At 42.3% G+C, this 16729-nt stretch overlaps 1 protein-coding gene across 2 annotated transcripts in view; it reads right to left on the reverse strand.

Moving 5' to 3' along the window:
- Positions 1-2044: 2044 nt before the first annotated feature.
- The window catches only part of LOC311107367 (NXPE family member 3-like), a 73921-nt gene continuing 59236 nt past the window's right edge, over positions 2045-16729 (reverse strand). For both annotated transcript variants that reach the window (XM_084149858.1, XM_084149859.1), the window contains exons 2-6: positions 8259-8328; positions 5143-5954; positions 4271-4338; positions 3405-3611; positions 2045-2951 (exon numbers count right to left, since the gene is read on the reverse strand). In XM_084149858.1, the coding sequence (XP_084005984.1) occupies positions 2419-2951; positions 3405-3611; positions 4271-4338; positions 5143-5954; positions 8259-8328 (1690 nt within the window). In that variant the 3' untranslated portion in view covers positions 2045-2418. The remainder of the gene's footprint in view (positions 2952-3404; positions 3612-4270; positions 4339-5142; positions 5955-8258; positions 8329-16729) is intronic.

The raw sequence follows: 16729 nt of genomic DNA on the forward strand, positions 1-16729 counted from the left end.
AGGAAGTGAGACTCACGGTGTGTGTGTGTTTGTAATTGTGTGGACCTGTGGATGCTTGAGTTTGTGAGTTACTGGATACATGGCCATGTCACTAAAGTCATTAAAAAATTTCAGGAACGAGGGAGATGTTACAGGCAAGAGAAAGGGAGATGCAGCAGGAGAGTTCAACAAAAAGGAAGTAAGTGTTGAATGAAAATCCAAACTTGTGACTGTATGCTCACCTTGGCCATTGGTTTAATGAATGAAATGTTGTTTATTGAATTAAATAAATATTTTAATTATGGTGAAAGATAACTTATTTTAGAATTGTATGCTAATGTATTTCTCTGCTACCTCACAAACAGGAAGCAAAGGGTATTTTCTCAAAGAGATTGCAGCACAAGTCAATCACAAAAGTCTCTGAGTCTGCAGCATCAGAAGAGAGGCACAGGAGGAAGAGTGTTAGCACTTCTGAGGAATCTGGAGAACCTAGAAAGCTGACAGACAAAAGCCGGACACATTCCTTTATCCTGGACCTCATAAAGCTGGTTGAGAGAATGCCAAGAGTGTGAAAAGCTGTCATCAAGGCATAGGGTGGCTATTTGTTTAACACTTTTTTGGTTACTACATGATTCCATATGTGTTATTTCATAGTTTTGATGTCTTCACTATTATTCTACAATGTAGAAAATAGTCAAATGAAAGAAAAACCCTGGAATGAGTAGGTGTGTCCAAACTTTTGACTGGTAGTGTACATGAAAATGGGGATAATCCTCTTCTCTAACTCTGGGTTCTCCCTCACTGTTGGCAATCCTAGGAGCGTACCGCTACAATAGTCATAGAAAATTAATTATCCTGGAAAAATTGCATCAAATGCTTTTCTATAATCCGTGGTTAAAAAGATAAGAAGAAAGGTCTCTGTGACATCACAGTGTAGGATAAAAAGTAAAACACTGCGATTTTCAAAACCTGCAACAAGTTTCTCACCGCGAATCTCAGTGTTTGAAAATCACTGTTTTTAAAATGTTTTAACTTTAGATGATGACATCGGGTGCAACTTTTTAACTTTATATTTGTTTCTACAAAACGTAGAAATGCACCGGGTTCACACATGTTTACACTGGTAATGTGCTGGGGATTATGAAAATGAAGTTGAAAGTGGAGTGCTGGAGTTGCCCTAACTGTAAATCGTTCTGTATAAGAGTGTCTGCTAAATGACTCAAATGTGAAAATGTAAATGTTTGTGATGAATGTGCACAACTGTCTGGGTGGGTGTGTGTGAGCACTATTTTATGACAAATCTGCAACCTCGTCTCCAGGGTCAGTGCTCCTGTAGGATTTATTGCATGTTCTGCTGTAAAATATTTTTACTCCACTACTTCTTTCACTCTGGTCTTCTACAAGATGTGGAGGTTGTGGTTACTCTGCAAGTGCACTACCTCTTGTGCCATCAAGATCCAGACCTCTTGATACAAGCTGTGGGACACTAAAGTCTGCGTTTACACAGGCAGCTCAATTCTGATATTTTGCCCAATTATTAGCAAAAGATCTGATCTGATTAGTCAAAAGGCCAATTAGTGGCACAAGATCAGAATTGGGCTGCCTGTGTAAACGCAGCCTATAAGGGAAGCTATGCTTGCAGGGCTCTTACACACAGTAGGCAGCATTACATAGTCTGCCTGGTCTAATAGACTAGACGTAACATAATAAATGTAAATCCGGGACTCTCAAAAGAGTACGATATGTTACGTTTGGTACGGTTGCATAAGACAGAAAGTAGGGTGGTTGGGTGGGCGTACTGTAGATAAATAAGTGTTTGGCCTTCTCTTTAAAAGAGATATTTCATAACATTTTAAAACATGACATAACGTGATCAAATAAAATTAACATCCAATCACACTAATGACTGTAAATAATCACACAAACACACATATACAGAAATGTGTCCTTCTCAATTACACATAATGTATCTAACAGTAAATTCACATAATCTATAGTAAGTGTCAATAATAATCTATTAAATTCTATTTAAATGAACATCTCATGAAGTGCTTAAAATACAACCAGGAGCACTGGGTATCAGAGTTTCTCTTAAATCGATTTTCTGTGGATATTAATAGTTCTGCTATTTTCAGAAATGTGTTTGAAACAGACATTTTAAAGGTTGAGGGGATTTAGGTTGTAAACAAAACATTGAGGTCTGTGGTTTGCCATAGTTTTGACAAGTGTTCATAGTTAAAGTAGTTTTTATTTTAAAATAAGGCCACTTAGAAAAAGCTTTACAGCATTTTGAATAAGGCAAACCATTTTTAAAGGATTTCTCTTCTTAACATTAAAATCCCTTTTCCCATATACTGTAGATTCCTCTTCAGAGACATCATTTTGTATACAGTAAGGCACAATGTTATTACAGGCATGACATCCATACTTCTGATTTTCTCACTGTGGACAAACAAAGGACAGGAAGAGGTCCACTTCATTTTGGATCACCACGGGGGGCGGGTGAATGTTATCCGGAGAATAGTGGCAGGAGGTCATCTGCCAAACGTCAATACGGACCACGGGCAAGTCCCTGAATATTTCCCTTAGAGTCATGTCGAGCTGACAGGAGAGCCAGTCGCTGCCGTACACATCCTTGTAGCCCGTGTTGGCTGATTTGATCACTACCAGAGTAGTGGGAGATCGTCTTAGCAGCGACGCCACAGCCCTACGGATGACGACCAGACGGTGTGCATACATAGCCAGTGGGTACGTGGTGAAATGAGCCCAGATGGTGAAGACGACTACAGAGTGTGCACCCCCTGCCAGACCCTCCACCTCCCTGGCGATGTAGTGGAGGTCAGCCCAGGGGGTCTTGCTCGTCCGTATAGGTATCCCATGGGCCCGCCAGATGATACGGGTGTTGGACTGGGTGTCGACTGCCTCAAAGGGGCCCGATTTGCTTGATGTGTGAAGGTTCAGGCGTTTCAGTGCTGCAGAAGGATCATGTTGGGTTCAAATCCGGCAGTCAATTTTGATACTTCAACCATAATTACCATTAAAAGGGAAATATCCCCCACAAAAATGTATTTTCAATTAAATTCCAAAGATTTACATTTTTGTTACAATTCCAATTGAAACAGTCTAATTCCAATAAAATTCCATTGATATGATCAATTGAATCAATAGATTGTTACAATTCGAATTGATTTCCAAGTAAATTCACTGCTTCATGAGTGAATGAAAAAATTGAATTGGAATTTCAATGTAAAATGGAATTCAACCCAACACATTTTCAGGTGTTTCCCAACACCCACAAAATGGTGGCAGCTACCTGCAAGAATGTTTCCAATCTTGGGGTGTACGGCCAATGAGGCCACCCAAAGTAATACATAACCACATATATGAGTATCTTAACACTGAAAGGATTACAGACTATATCTTACTTGGCAAAGTTTTCTCCAGGTACTCCAACCATTGACGGAGAGTGGAGTCACCCATCATAAGGATCTGTTTGTCCTTCAGGCATCCAGATATCAGTTTAGCTGAGGGAAATGATTTTGAGTCACACACCATGGACGTCCAGCGATCCTGGAGGTAGAATCCAGACGGTACTGGGGTGTGCAAACCAGGACGGCATTTTGTGTTTGGACCTAGAGAGAGAGAAATCATTGTTAGATCATCTGAGCCGAATCTGCATCGCTAGCATGAAATAAAATGTTATTTTCACGTGCCGAATACCGTGAAATGCTTACTTACAAGCCCTTAACCAACAATGCATTAAAAAGTTAAGAAAATATTTACTAAATAAAATAAAGTAAAAAATAAAATATACAGGGGGTACCGAGTCAATGTATGGGGGTACAGGTTAGTCGAGGTAGAGGACGCTGAGTTGTGATAATCACACCAGTTTGCAAGTTGATAACAAGCCAGGTTTAAACCAGATAACAAAGGATATGACTTGTTTAAAGAATGTGACTTATGTAGGTAGCAAGGTACTGCTGTATTCTGTGTAGTGGTATTACAGTAAAGCAAGGTACAGCTGTATTCTGTGTAGTGGTATTACAGTAACGCAAGGTACTGCTGTATTCTGTGTAATGGTATTACAATAACCCAAGGAACTGCTGTATTCTGTGTAATGGTATTACAGTAACGCAAGGTACTGCTGTATTCTGTGTAGTGGTATTACAGTAAAGCAAGGTACTGCTGTATTCTGTGTAGTGGTATTACAGTAAAGCAAGGTACTGCTGTATTCTGTGTAATGGTATTACAGTAACAGGAGGGAAAGGAGGAATATGTTGTAGGGACTTACGGGATTCATTGCCCTGTTGCTGGACATGTACAACTGAATTATCAGATGGTACAATAATGTTTGCGAATCTGCAAAAAATGAAATATTATTTGAGTGTGAAGAACAACAATCAATAATTTGGAGACACTACCATTAAGTGATGGAACAGGATGCAGTGCAGTCATGGTTTGTACACATTTCTGCTAACATTGGGTCTACAGCAATTTACTTTTTTCCTGAACAGCATGAATTGTCAATTCACCAATGTTACAGTGGGGAAAAAAGTATTTAGTCAGCCACCAATTGTAGTCTCCAGATCTCAACCCCATAGAAACCCCATAGAAAATCTTTGGAGGGAGTTGAAAGTCTGTGTTGCCCAGCGACAGCCCCAAAACATCACTGCTCTAGAGGAGATCTGCATGGAGGAATGGGCCAAAATACCAGCAACAGTGTGTGAAAACCTTGTGAAGACTTACAGAAAACGTTTGACCTGTGTCATTGCCAACAAAGGGTATATAACAAAGTATTGAGTAACTTTTGTTATTGACCAAATACTTATTTTCCACCATAATTTGCAAATAAATTCATTACAAATCCTACAATGTGATTTTCTGGATTTTTTTTCTCAATTTGTCTGTCATAGTTGACGTGTACCTATGATGAAAATTACAGGCCTCTCTCATCTTTTTAAGTGGGAGAACTTGCACAATTGGTGGCTGACTGAATACTTTTTTCCCCCACTGTATGTGAGTTACTCTTTCCCCAACATAAAACATTTTCAAATAATAGGAGAGGATTGTGTTTGGATAACAAGAGGGGACACATTAAATCAGATGGTGGGTAAACAATGACCCCCAAGCTGCATATTTGACACCCGATTTAAAGATATCTACCTCTTAAGAAGAGTTGTCTCCAACTTGGAGAGTACTGCCTGGTAACCACCCATGCTGTGGTAGGTCAAAGCATGGCAGGGCAGGGAAGATGGCCGCCGACAGAACCAGGACTCTCCAGTGACTGGCTCTCTGTACTCACAGCAACACTGCAAGTCATTCCCCACCAGCCTAGGACTTCTCTGGGCATTGCACATCGTTATTTCCTGCTTGCCACCCTCCTCAAAGTAGCCCAGGAAGTAGACCTTATCTGGGTCCTGTTCCCTGTGTCTACACAGTACCTGCACGGCCTCGCTGGAGTGCACTAGGCGGATGGACACCTTAGCAGGTCCGGGCCAAAGCAGGACCAGGCGGGCAGTGTAGGTGCCATTAAAGTGGTCTGTTACAGCTCCATAAGTACTGGCCTTAAGTTCTGCGTTAAACAACTTGGCCTGAAAAAAGTCCCCTCCATAGGTTTTGATCCTGTTTTTAGTATCTCTAGCTATCAAAGTCACATCTATAAACCCTCCAACTGTGTGGTTTGAATTGGGGTTGACAACAGAGAATGAGCACTTAGTGGGGTTTGTGGCCTCATCTGTGGATAAGAGGTCAACAGGCGGCAATGACCATTGTAGCTTTGTGACCAGAGATTCCCATTCCTCTTTACTTATTAAGGAGTCATTGGTTGGTGTAAATGTCCTGTTGGTGATTCCATTACAAATATCAACATGTGGAGTTTGAGTGGTAATATATGGGGTATGAGTGGTAAAGGTAGTGTGGTTGACTTTAAGGTAATGTGAAAAAATATTCAATTGGCAATGGTTGTCTCGACACACCTGAAACGGAAAGACATGGTAGCCCTTATTACATTTAGAATATGATCTCAACTCTGCTATATTTGATGTTTGTCCAAAAGATGCAATTGGGAGGCGGCTGGAGTCAAATGTCCAGTAACGCAACGAAAGATGAGATCGGGTTGAATGCAAGTCCAACGTATACTGCCCACCTTGCTGGTGAAAATTATGGCATTGCCTCGTCAAAATGATATATATATACAGTGGGGAGAACACTGCCGATTTTGCAGGTTTTCCTACTTACAAAGCATGTAGAGGTCTGTAATTTGTATCATAGGTACACTTCAACTGTGAGAGACGGAATCTAAAACAAAAATCCAGAAAATCACATTGTATGATTTTTAAGTAATTCATTTGCATTTTATTGCGTGACATAAGTATTTGATCACCTACCAACCAGTAAGAATTCCGGCTCTCACAGACCTGTAACTTCTTCTTTAAGAGGCTCCTCTGTCCTCCACTCGTTACCTGTATTAATGGCACCTGTTTGAACTTGTTATCAGTATAAAAGACACCTGTCCACAACCTCAAACAGTCACACTCCAAACTCCACTATGGCCAACACCAAAGAGCTGTCAAAGGACACCAAAAACAAAATTGTAGACCTGCACCAGGCTGGGAAGACTGAATCTGCAATAGGTAAGCAGCTTGGTTTGAAGAAATCAACTGTGGGAGCAATTATTAGGAAATGGAAGACATACAAGACCACTGATAATCTCCCTCGATCTGGGGCTCCACGCAAGATCTCACCCTGTGGGGTCATAATGATGACAAGAACGGTGAGCAAAAATCCCAGAACCACACGGGGGGACCTAGTGAATGACCTGCAGAGAACTGGGACCAAAGTAACAAAGCCTACCATCAGTAACACACTACGCCGCCAGGGACTCAAATCCTGCAGTGCTAGACGTGTCCCCCTGCTTAAGCCAGTACATGTCCAGGCCCGTCTGAAGTTTGCTAGAGTGCATTTGGATGATCCAGAAGAGGATTGGGATAATGTCATATGGTCAGATAAAACCAAAATAGAACTTTTTGTTAAAAACTCAACTCGTCGTGTTTGGAGGACAAAGAATGCTGAGTTGCATCCAAAGAACACCATACCTACTGTGAAGCATGGGGGTGGAAACATCATGCTTTGGGGCTGTTTTTCTGCAAAGGGACCAGGACGACTGATCCGTGTAAAGGAAAGAATGAATGGGGCCATGTATCGTGAGATTTTGAGTGAAAACCTCCTTCCATCAGCAAGGGCATTGAAGATGAAACGCGGCTGGGTCTTTCAGCATGACAATGATCCCAAACACAACAAAGGAGTGGCTTCGTAAGAAGCATTTCAAGGTCCTGGAGTGGACTAGCCAGTCTCCAGATCTCAACCCCATAGAAAATCTTTGGAGGGAGTTGAAAGTCTGTGTTGCCCAGCGGCAGCCCCAAACATTCTGCTCTAGAGGAGATCTGCATGGAGGAATGGGCCAAAATACCAGCAACAGTGTGTGAAAACCTTGTGAAGACTTACAGAAAACGTTTGACCTGTTTCATTGCCAACAAAGGGTATATAACAAAGTATTGAGAAACTTTTGTTATTGACAAATACTTATTTTCCACCATAATTTGCAAATAAATTCATTAAAAATCCTACAATGTGATTTTCTGGATTTTTTTAAATCATTTTGTCTGTAATAGTTGACGTGTACCTATGATGAAAATTACAGGCCTCTCTCATCTTTTTAAGTGGGAGAACTTGCACAATTGGTGGCTGACTAAATACTTTTTCCCCCACTGTATATAATAATAATAATAATATGCCATTTAGCAGACGCTTTTATCCAAAGCGACTTACAGTCATGCGTGCATAAATTTTTGTGTATGGGTGGTCCCGGGGATCGAACCCACTACCCTGGCGTTACAAGCGCTGTGCTCTACCAGCTGAGCTACAGAGGACCACGTATATATCACATGGTCAACGGTCCTCTTGTGGACGAAATAACCCCACTGCTAAATTGCCTCCTGGTGTATAATTTCATCTTGGAGAAACATTGAATGTAGCAGTGTAAAGCTGGGGACCAGGCTGTCAAGTTAACAAGTAACTAATGAATCATTATTTTGACCAAAACCTGAGCAATAAAAAGTAATCTGACTGAACAAAGGCAAATTAAAATGGCTTTTTAAATTAGATTAGACCTTAATGGAGCCTAAGCTTTTTAATGATTTCAAGCATCTTACAGTACTTGTATTTATATGTCTTATAATCTTTTATAAGATCAAGAATATAAAAAGCGCTTTAGAACTTACTGATAAAAACAAAATGGTGATCGTTACCACCATAACCAATATCTGTAGCCGCAGTCTTCCCATTCTCAATCTGTTGGTAAATCAGAAGGTAAAATAATATCTATGTTCGAACAGACAGGAAAGGCAGCTCTCCAAATCTTGAATATGATGGACACAGGAAAATGTCAAAATTAGAGCCATATAGATTACTTACTTTTGGACAGTTTTACTTTTTATGAGTTCCTGTGACATTTTTTGTGCAGGGCCCCAGTAATGACTAACTAACAATACTACTGGAAATATGTTTTCATTCTCTTAAGGGTTCTTGCAGCTTTGTTTTGTTTGTGAAAATAATATTTCCTAATAGTGGGGTGGCTAAGCAAATGGATTGTTCAGTTTGTGATAAAAGCACCACATTTGGCAGCAAATCCATCACATGTATTAGTGTGGTGATTAAATCATTCACTTTTTGATAAAAGTAACAATTTTGACAAATAGGTTGATTTATGTACTCAAAATATTTAGTGCAACATAAGACAAAAAAGTTTCAAGGGTTTGAGTGAGAGGTCTCCAGTACTCACAGGTGTTTGGCTTGCTTGTATGATATCAAAGCAGTATTTATTATAATCCTCAACATCTCATCTTTCAAAATACATAGTCCTCTTAATTTACAGCATTTCCCTCCTTCAGACAACCAACATTTGCAAAAGTTGCCCAATTAGCATGAGGGATGGGGGCAACTTCACGTTGCGCAAGGTGCTCAAGTTCAGAACGGTTGTCTGTCAAAACCCATACAGCGCTGTGAAGCTGAATGTTACTGTACAGCCACTGCATTCCAATTTAGGCATAATCAATGCCCAAATCTACCATTTTACACACATAGAAGGGTACGAGTGTAAAGGGCTACGCAATGCATAGTTTTTGATTGGCAGCAGACAAACTAATGAATTCCTTTCTCTTTTGAGTAAATGCCTCTTCCATTTTTGTGGCAGCGCTGCGATGAGTTTGTTATACTTTTGTATTGAGCATACATCTCCATACACCTTTGTTAATTGCATGTGTGACAACATTTTACTGGCCTTATTTACAATGTCATTCATAAACATGATACCTTCCTTATACATCTTTCCAAGAAGATTGGTCTTTCCTCTATCAGTACACTGGAGTTTAGCCATATTAGTTTCTGTAATATTTGTTCAGCCTCTTCTGGAGGATGAAATTGGAATTGTAACCAACTCTGTATGGCTTCATTTAGAAAGGAGGATACTTTAAACATTGTTCCATTGTCAATCCACCAGAAATTGTTAGTTTTAATCTGCATAACGGCAAAAAGCACCCTTTTGAACATTGGATGTGCCTCTTTTAGTAAGCTAATGGAAAGCCAGCTTGGATTTACTGTACAGTTGAAGTCGGAAGTTTACATACACTTAGGTTGGAGTCATTAAAACTCGTTTTTCAACAACTCCACAAATTTCTTGTTAACAAACTATAGTTTTGGCAAGTCGGTTAGGACATCTACTTTGTGCATGACACGAGTAATTTTTCCAACAATTGTTTACAGACAGATTATTTCACTTATGATTCACTGTATCACAATTCCAGTGGGTCAGAAGTTTACATACACTAAGTTCATTGTGCCTTTAAACAACTTGGAAAATTCCAGAAAATGAAGTCATGGCTTTAGAATCTTCTGATAGGTTAATTGACATCATTTGAGTCAATTGGAGGTGTACCTGTGGATGTATTTCAAGGCCTACCTTCAAACTCAGTGCCTCTTTGCTTGATATCATGGGAAAATCAAAAGAAATCAGCCAAAAAATTGTAGACCTCCACAAGTCTGGTTCATCCTTGGAAGAACGCCTGAAGGTACCATGTTCATCTGTACAAACAATAGTACGCAAGTATAAACACCATGGGACCACGCAGCCATCATACCGCTCAGGAAGGAGATACGTTCTGTCTCCTAGAGATGAACATACTTTGGTGCGGAAAGTGCAAATCAATCCCAGAACAACAGCAAAGGACCTTGTGAAGATGCTGGAGGAAACAGGTACAAAAGTATCTATATCTGTCAGAGTGCGACGGTGAAATGCAGAAGGCGAAGTCAAACGCAGGACACAGAGCTTATTGGAAACGTACTTTACTCGAAAGTAACCAGAGTAGAAAAACAATCTCCACATAAGGAGGAATAAACAACCCGCACACGAAACACTGCCGATGACGAATACAATAACACACAACACACAATGAACGACAGAGGGTTAAATAGGGAATACAATACAACATAATGGAGAACAGGTGTACACAATCAGGACAAAACAAGTCAAACACCGAAACATAGATCGGTGGCAGCTAGTACTCCGGGGACGACGAACGCCGAAGCCTGCCCGAGCAAGGAGGAGGAGCAGCCTCGGCTGATTCCGTGACAGTACCCCCCCCCCCCCCCCCCCTTGACCGAACCCGGCCTCGGGGACGGCCAGGAGGACGCGGAGCAGGGCGAGTCGGATGACTCCGGTGGAAGTCCCTCAACATGGAGGGATCTAGAATGTCCCTCCTGGGGACCCAGCACCGTTCCTCCGGACCGTACCCCTCCCACTCCATGAGATACTGCAGGCCCCCCGTCCGACGCCTCGAATCCAAGATGGAACGGACTGAGTACGCCGGAGCCCCCGCGATGTCCAACGGGGGCGGAGGAGCCTCTCGTACCTCACTCTCCTGGAGTGGACCAGCCACCACCGGCCTGAGGAGAGACACATGGAACGAGGGGTTAATGCGGTAATTAACGGGCAGTTGTAACCTATAACATACCTCGTTCAATCTCCTCAGGACTTTAAAGGGCCCCACAAACCGCCAACCCAGCTTCCAGCAGGGCAGGCGAAGGGGCAGGTTTCGGGTCGAGAGCCAGACCCGGTCTCCCGGTGTATACACCGGAGCCTCACTGCGATGGCGATCGGTGCTCGCCTTTTGCCGCCTGATGGCCCGCTGCAGATGGACATGCGCAGCGTTCCAAGTTTCTTCCGAGCGCCGAAACCACTCGTCCACCGCAGGGGCTTCGGTCTGGCTCTGATGCCAAGGTGCCAGAACCGGCTGATAACCCAACACACACTGGAAAGGCGTAAGGTTAGTGGACGAATGGCGGAGGGAGTTTTGGGCTATCTCTGCCCAGGGAATATATCCCGACCACTCCTCTTGCCGGTCCTGGCAATATGACCTCAGAAACCTACCCACATCCTGGTTAACTCTCTCCACCTGCCCATTACTCTCGGGGTGAAAACCTGAGGTAAGGCTAATCGAGACCCCCAGACGTTCCATAAATGCCCTCCAGACTCTAGAGGTGAACTGGGGACCCCGATCAGACACTATATCCTTAGGCACCCCATAGTGCCGGAAGACGTGTGTAAACAGGGCCTCAGCAGTTTGTAGGGCAGTAGGGAGACCTGGCAGGGGAATGAGACGGCAGGCTTTAGAAAACCGATCCACAACGACCAAAATCGTGGTATTCCCCTGGGAGGGGGGAAGGTCCGTGACAAAATCCACCAATAGGTGAGACCACGGCCGTTGTGGAACGGGTAGGGGTTGTAACTTCCCCCTGGGCAGGTGTCTAGGTGCCTTACACTGGGCGCACACCGAGCAGGAGGAAACATAAACCCTCACGTCCTTAGCTAAGGTTGGCCACCAGTACTTCTCACTAAGGCAGTGCACTGTCCGACCAATACCCGGATGACCATCGTTATGTTTGGAGGAGAAAGGGGTTGGCTAGCAAGCCGAAGAACACCATCCCAACCGTGAAGAACAGGGGTGGCAGCATCATGCTGTGGGGGTGCTTTGCTGCAGGAGGGACTGGTGCAATTCACAAAATAGATGGCATCATGAGGAAGGAAAATTATGTGGATATATTGAAGCAACATCTAAAGACATCAGTCAGGATATTAAAGCTTGGTCGCAAATGGGTCTTCCAAATGGACAATGACCCCAAGCATACTTCCAAAGTTGTAGCAAAATGGCTTAAGGACAACAAAGTCAAGGTATTGGAGTTGCCATCACAAAGCCCTGACCTCAATCCTATAGAAAATTTGTGGGCAGAATTGAAAAGGCGTGTGCGAGCAAGGAGGCATACAAGCCTGACTCAGTTACACCAGCTCTGTCAGGAGGAATGGGCCAAAATTCACCCAACTTATTGTGGGAAGCTTGTGGAAGGCTACCTGAAACGTTTGACCCAAGTTAAACAATTTAAAGGCAATGCTACCAAATACTAATTGAGTGTATGTAAACTTCTGACCCACTGGGAATGTGATGAAAGAAATAAAGCTGAAATAAATAATTCTCTCTACTATTATTCTGACATTTCACATTCTTAAAATAAAGTGGTGATCCTAACTGACCTAAGACAGGGAATTTGTACTAGGATTAAATGTCAGGAATTGTGAAAAACTGAGTTTAAATGTATTTGGCTAAGGTGTATGTAAACTTCCAACTTCAACTGTATAAACAATTCTGTTACAATGGAGGCTTTAAGTGAGAAGTTAATGCCTTAATGTTTGATAGTTTTAACCCTCCATACGCATTGTTATATAAATATGCCCATTTAACTTTGTCTGGTTTGCCAATCCAGATTAAATGTAAAAAACAAATTCTCACATGACTTGGAAAAAATATGATCCTGGAGTCGGTACAGCCATGAATAGATATACTAGGGAATTAATCAGGGTAATTTTCCCATAGATGGACAGGTGTTTCCCTCTCCAAGGTTTCAAGATCCTACCGTATCTATTTGACTAAGTTCCTATCAAAGTTAATAGTTGCAAGATCGTTAGACCTTTCCGGGATGTACACCAAGCACAACAACTTCACCATCCGCCTATTTAACTAGGAGACCACATGGCAATTTAAAGTTTGTATCTTTTAGCTACCCAATCCGTAAAATAGTACACTTATTACAGTTGAGTTTTAGTCAAGAGAAACTGGAGAAAATATCCAGGTCCTCAATCAGGCCCTTCAAGGTTGAAGATTGAGGACTCAAGAGAGAACTTGAATCATCGGCATACATGAATTTTTTTGTCTCTAACCCATACATTTTTTGCCCCTTAATGTTATCATTGGATCAGATTTTTTACGCTAACACTTCAACGGCCACAATAAATAGGTATTCTCATATTCTCATAGTTTTCATAGATTTCTAGTAGTTGTCTAATGTTGTCTCCAATATATATTTTATTTTTAAGAATCCCGTCGGATCGTGATGAATAATGTCCGATAGGACCTTTTTAGTTCTATGAGCAATAAATGTTGCCGATATTTTTGCATTGGAACATTGAGAGGCCTCCAATTTCTTGGAGATACTTAGTTTTTGTACTGTCCCCGTGGCTCCTGCTTCAGTAGGAGAGAGATCAGTCCCTCCCTTTGTGTGTCCGATAGTTGGCACCATTTACACTGAACAAAAATATAAACGCAACATGCAACAATTTCAAAGATTTTACTGAGTTACAGTTCATATAAGGAAATCAGTCAATTGAAATAAATTCATTAGGCCCTAATCTATGGATTTCAAATGACTGGGAATACAGATATGCATCCGTTAGTCAGAGATAACTTTTTTAAAAGGTAGGGGCGTGGATCAGAAAACCAGTCAGTATCTGGTGTGACCACCATTTGCCTCATGCAGCGCAACACATCTCCTTTACATAGAGTTGATCAGGCTGTTGATTGTGTCCTGTGGAATGTTGTCCCACTCCTATTCAATGGCTGTGCGAGGTTTATGGATATTGATGGGAACTGGAACACGCTGTCGTACACAATGATCCAGAGCATCCCAAACATGCTCAATGGGTGACATGTCTGGTGAGTATGCAGGCTTCTAAAACAACATTGGAAGCGCCTTATGGTAGAGAAATTAACATTAAATTCAGCTGGACATTCCTGCAGTCAGCATGCCAATTGCACGCTCCCTCAAAACTTTACATCTGTGGCATTGTGTTGTGTGACAACACTGCACATTTTAGAGTGGCCTTTTATTGTCCCCAGCACAAGGTGCACCTGTACAATGATCATGCCATTTAATCAGCTTCTTGATATGCCACACCTGTCAGGTGGATGGATTATCTTGGCAAAGGAGAAATGCTCACAAACAGGGATGCAAACAAATTTGTGCACAAAATTTGAGAGAAATAAGCTTTCTGTGCGTATGGAAAATGTCTGGGATTTTCTATTTCAGCTCATGAAACATGGGACCAACACGTTACATGTTGCGTTTATATTTTTGTTAAGTATATATACACACAAGTAATCAGTGGCGGCTCCTGAAAAAATTCTCAGGAGGGGCAATTTTTCTGATGATTTAGGTGACCTACACACATTTTAAAAAAGATATGTCCAGCAACAACATGAAGACAGGGGCAGCATATAAGTCAATACCAGAAGCATTTATTGACTGATCTGGGGAGATGGATTCCAGTTTCTGTGACAGATTATAAATAATCTCTGATGCCTTTGTTATATTAGCTTTTGGTTGAATGTACTGTCGTAGTAAATATATAATGTTATAGCTTGGTCTGACTAAAATCTTGTGCATGACCCATTTTGTGTTGGGCCTTTGTATTCAATACAATGAACAAGAGTCCTATCTTGTCAGCCTTGTCAGCAGGTGGCTAAGGATAACACCCTCTCAGTTCTTCCAACTCACGAGTTCTTGCCCTGAGGACACACACACACACACCCACACACACACACACACACACACACACACACATCATCACTGATAAACACACACACACACACATACACACATCATCACTGATAACAAACACACACACACACACACACACACACACTGATAACAAACACACACACACACACACACACACACACAAATCCTCTTCTCTTAGGCTGAACATCTGAAGACAGAGAACCCGACTCAGAGCCAATGCAACAGTGACACTAGCCTGGAGGTGACCTCGCCCAACTCATCAGGACCAATCAGAAGATCAGAACTACTAGAATCAACCTACTTCATTTTATTGTATAAAATGTCAGCACACAATGTTTAGGGGCTCTTCTGATAAACTCCCTACGAGTTTGACGAACGGGTCCGTGCACGCGATTCCAGATATCTTTACCTCTGAATAAACTGCCTTATATTATACAATTATCCACCTTGTCCAAAAGTCTCTACTTGGTCTCCGTTCTCCAGTAAACTTGTTTTATCAACAATAGTAAGGTTCAATGACACAGAAAGCAGTTCAATGTCGGGGTACAGAGTCGCTCTCTTACCAGGATCGCGGTCCGCTCTGACCAGGGTGAAGCCGGCCGGCTCCACCTCTCTTTCCGGGACTCTGTCATCCAGCCAAGTCTCCCAGCTGTATTGGGATTCCGCTGCCAGCAGCGTTTTCATTATTTAGTCCGTTCGTAGCGGGTATGTACACGATCAACAAGATCAGTCCAAAACCGAAGATCAGTCCAAAGCAGAATGTTTGCAGAATGTTTGTAAACTAAGTCTACAAATTAAAAACATAAAATAACGCCACACTGCAGGTCGCAACATAGACGCTGCTAGCCGCCATTGTCTTAGTTACGTTCAACGTTACGTCACGTATGACGAAAGCGCGTAAGTGCATGCCCACAGACACCCATAGAGAATGTATTGAAAGCTTTGAAATGTGAAAAAAATAGATTTTACATGACAGGCTATGAGAGACTTCTGGGCGATTTTCAACCTGACTGAAATCGCCCAAAAAACGGGCGGGGCCATTTGAAGCACGACTTTAGCCTGATTTGACATTTAGTGGCTGGCAGATCAGACGTGAACACTGATAACTGCTGTTGCCGTGATATAATTGATTAGAAAAAAAATCCCTTCCTTTTCCCGTTTGGCAGTGCGTCGCCCATATCGCCCTATTGAACAAGCCGTCCCTGCAAGTAATTAAAACATGATAGTAGTGGATCTTTAAGTAGTTCATAAAAAGTTTGATATACAGTATCTCTATTGGAATGCCATCGATGCCAGGGGTTTTCCCCATCTGAAAGGAATCAATTTCCAACCGTAGTTCGTCCTGTGGAATTAGGCCATCACAAGATTTTTGGTTTCGCAGATAGATAATTTTTTAGGAAAAGGAAATCACAAAACCCATCGTCAAAACCCAAAATATTTTACTTCTTTATTCTAAATCTATTTTCGTGGGCCTCCCAAGTGGCACAGTGGTCTACATTGCAGTGCTAGAGGCTTCACTACAGACCCGGGTTCGATCCCGGGCTGTATCACAACCGGCCGTGATCAGGAGTCCCATAGGGTGTCGCACAATTGGTCCAGCGTCGTCTGAGTTAGGGGAGGGTTTGGCCGGGGGGGCTTTACTTGGCTCGTCGCGCTCTAGTGGCTCCTTGTGGCGGACCAGGCGCCTGTATGCTGACCTTGGTCGTCAGGTGAACAGTGTTTCCTCTGACACATTGGTGCGGCTGGCTTCTGGGTTAAGCAGGCGGGTGTTAAGAAGCGTGGTTTGGTG

The sequence above is a fragment of the Coregonus lavaretus genome, assembly GCF_964263955.1.
Source record: "Coregonus lavaretus genome assembly, chromosome: 32".
NCBI lineage: Eukaryota > Metazoa > Chordata > Actinopteri > Salmoniformes > Salmonidae > Coregonus > Coregonus lavaretus.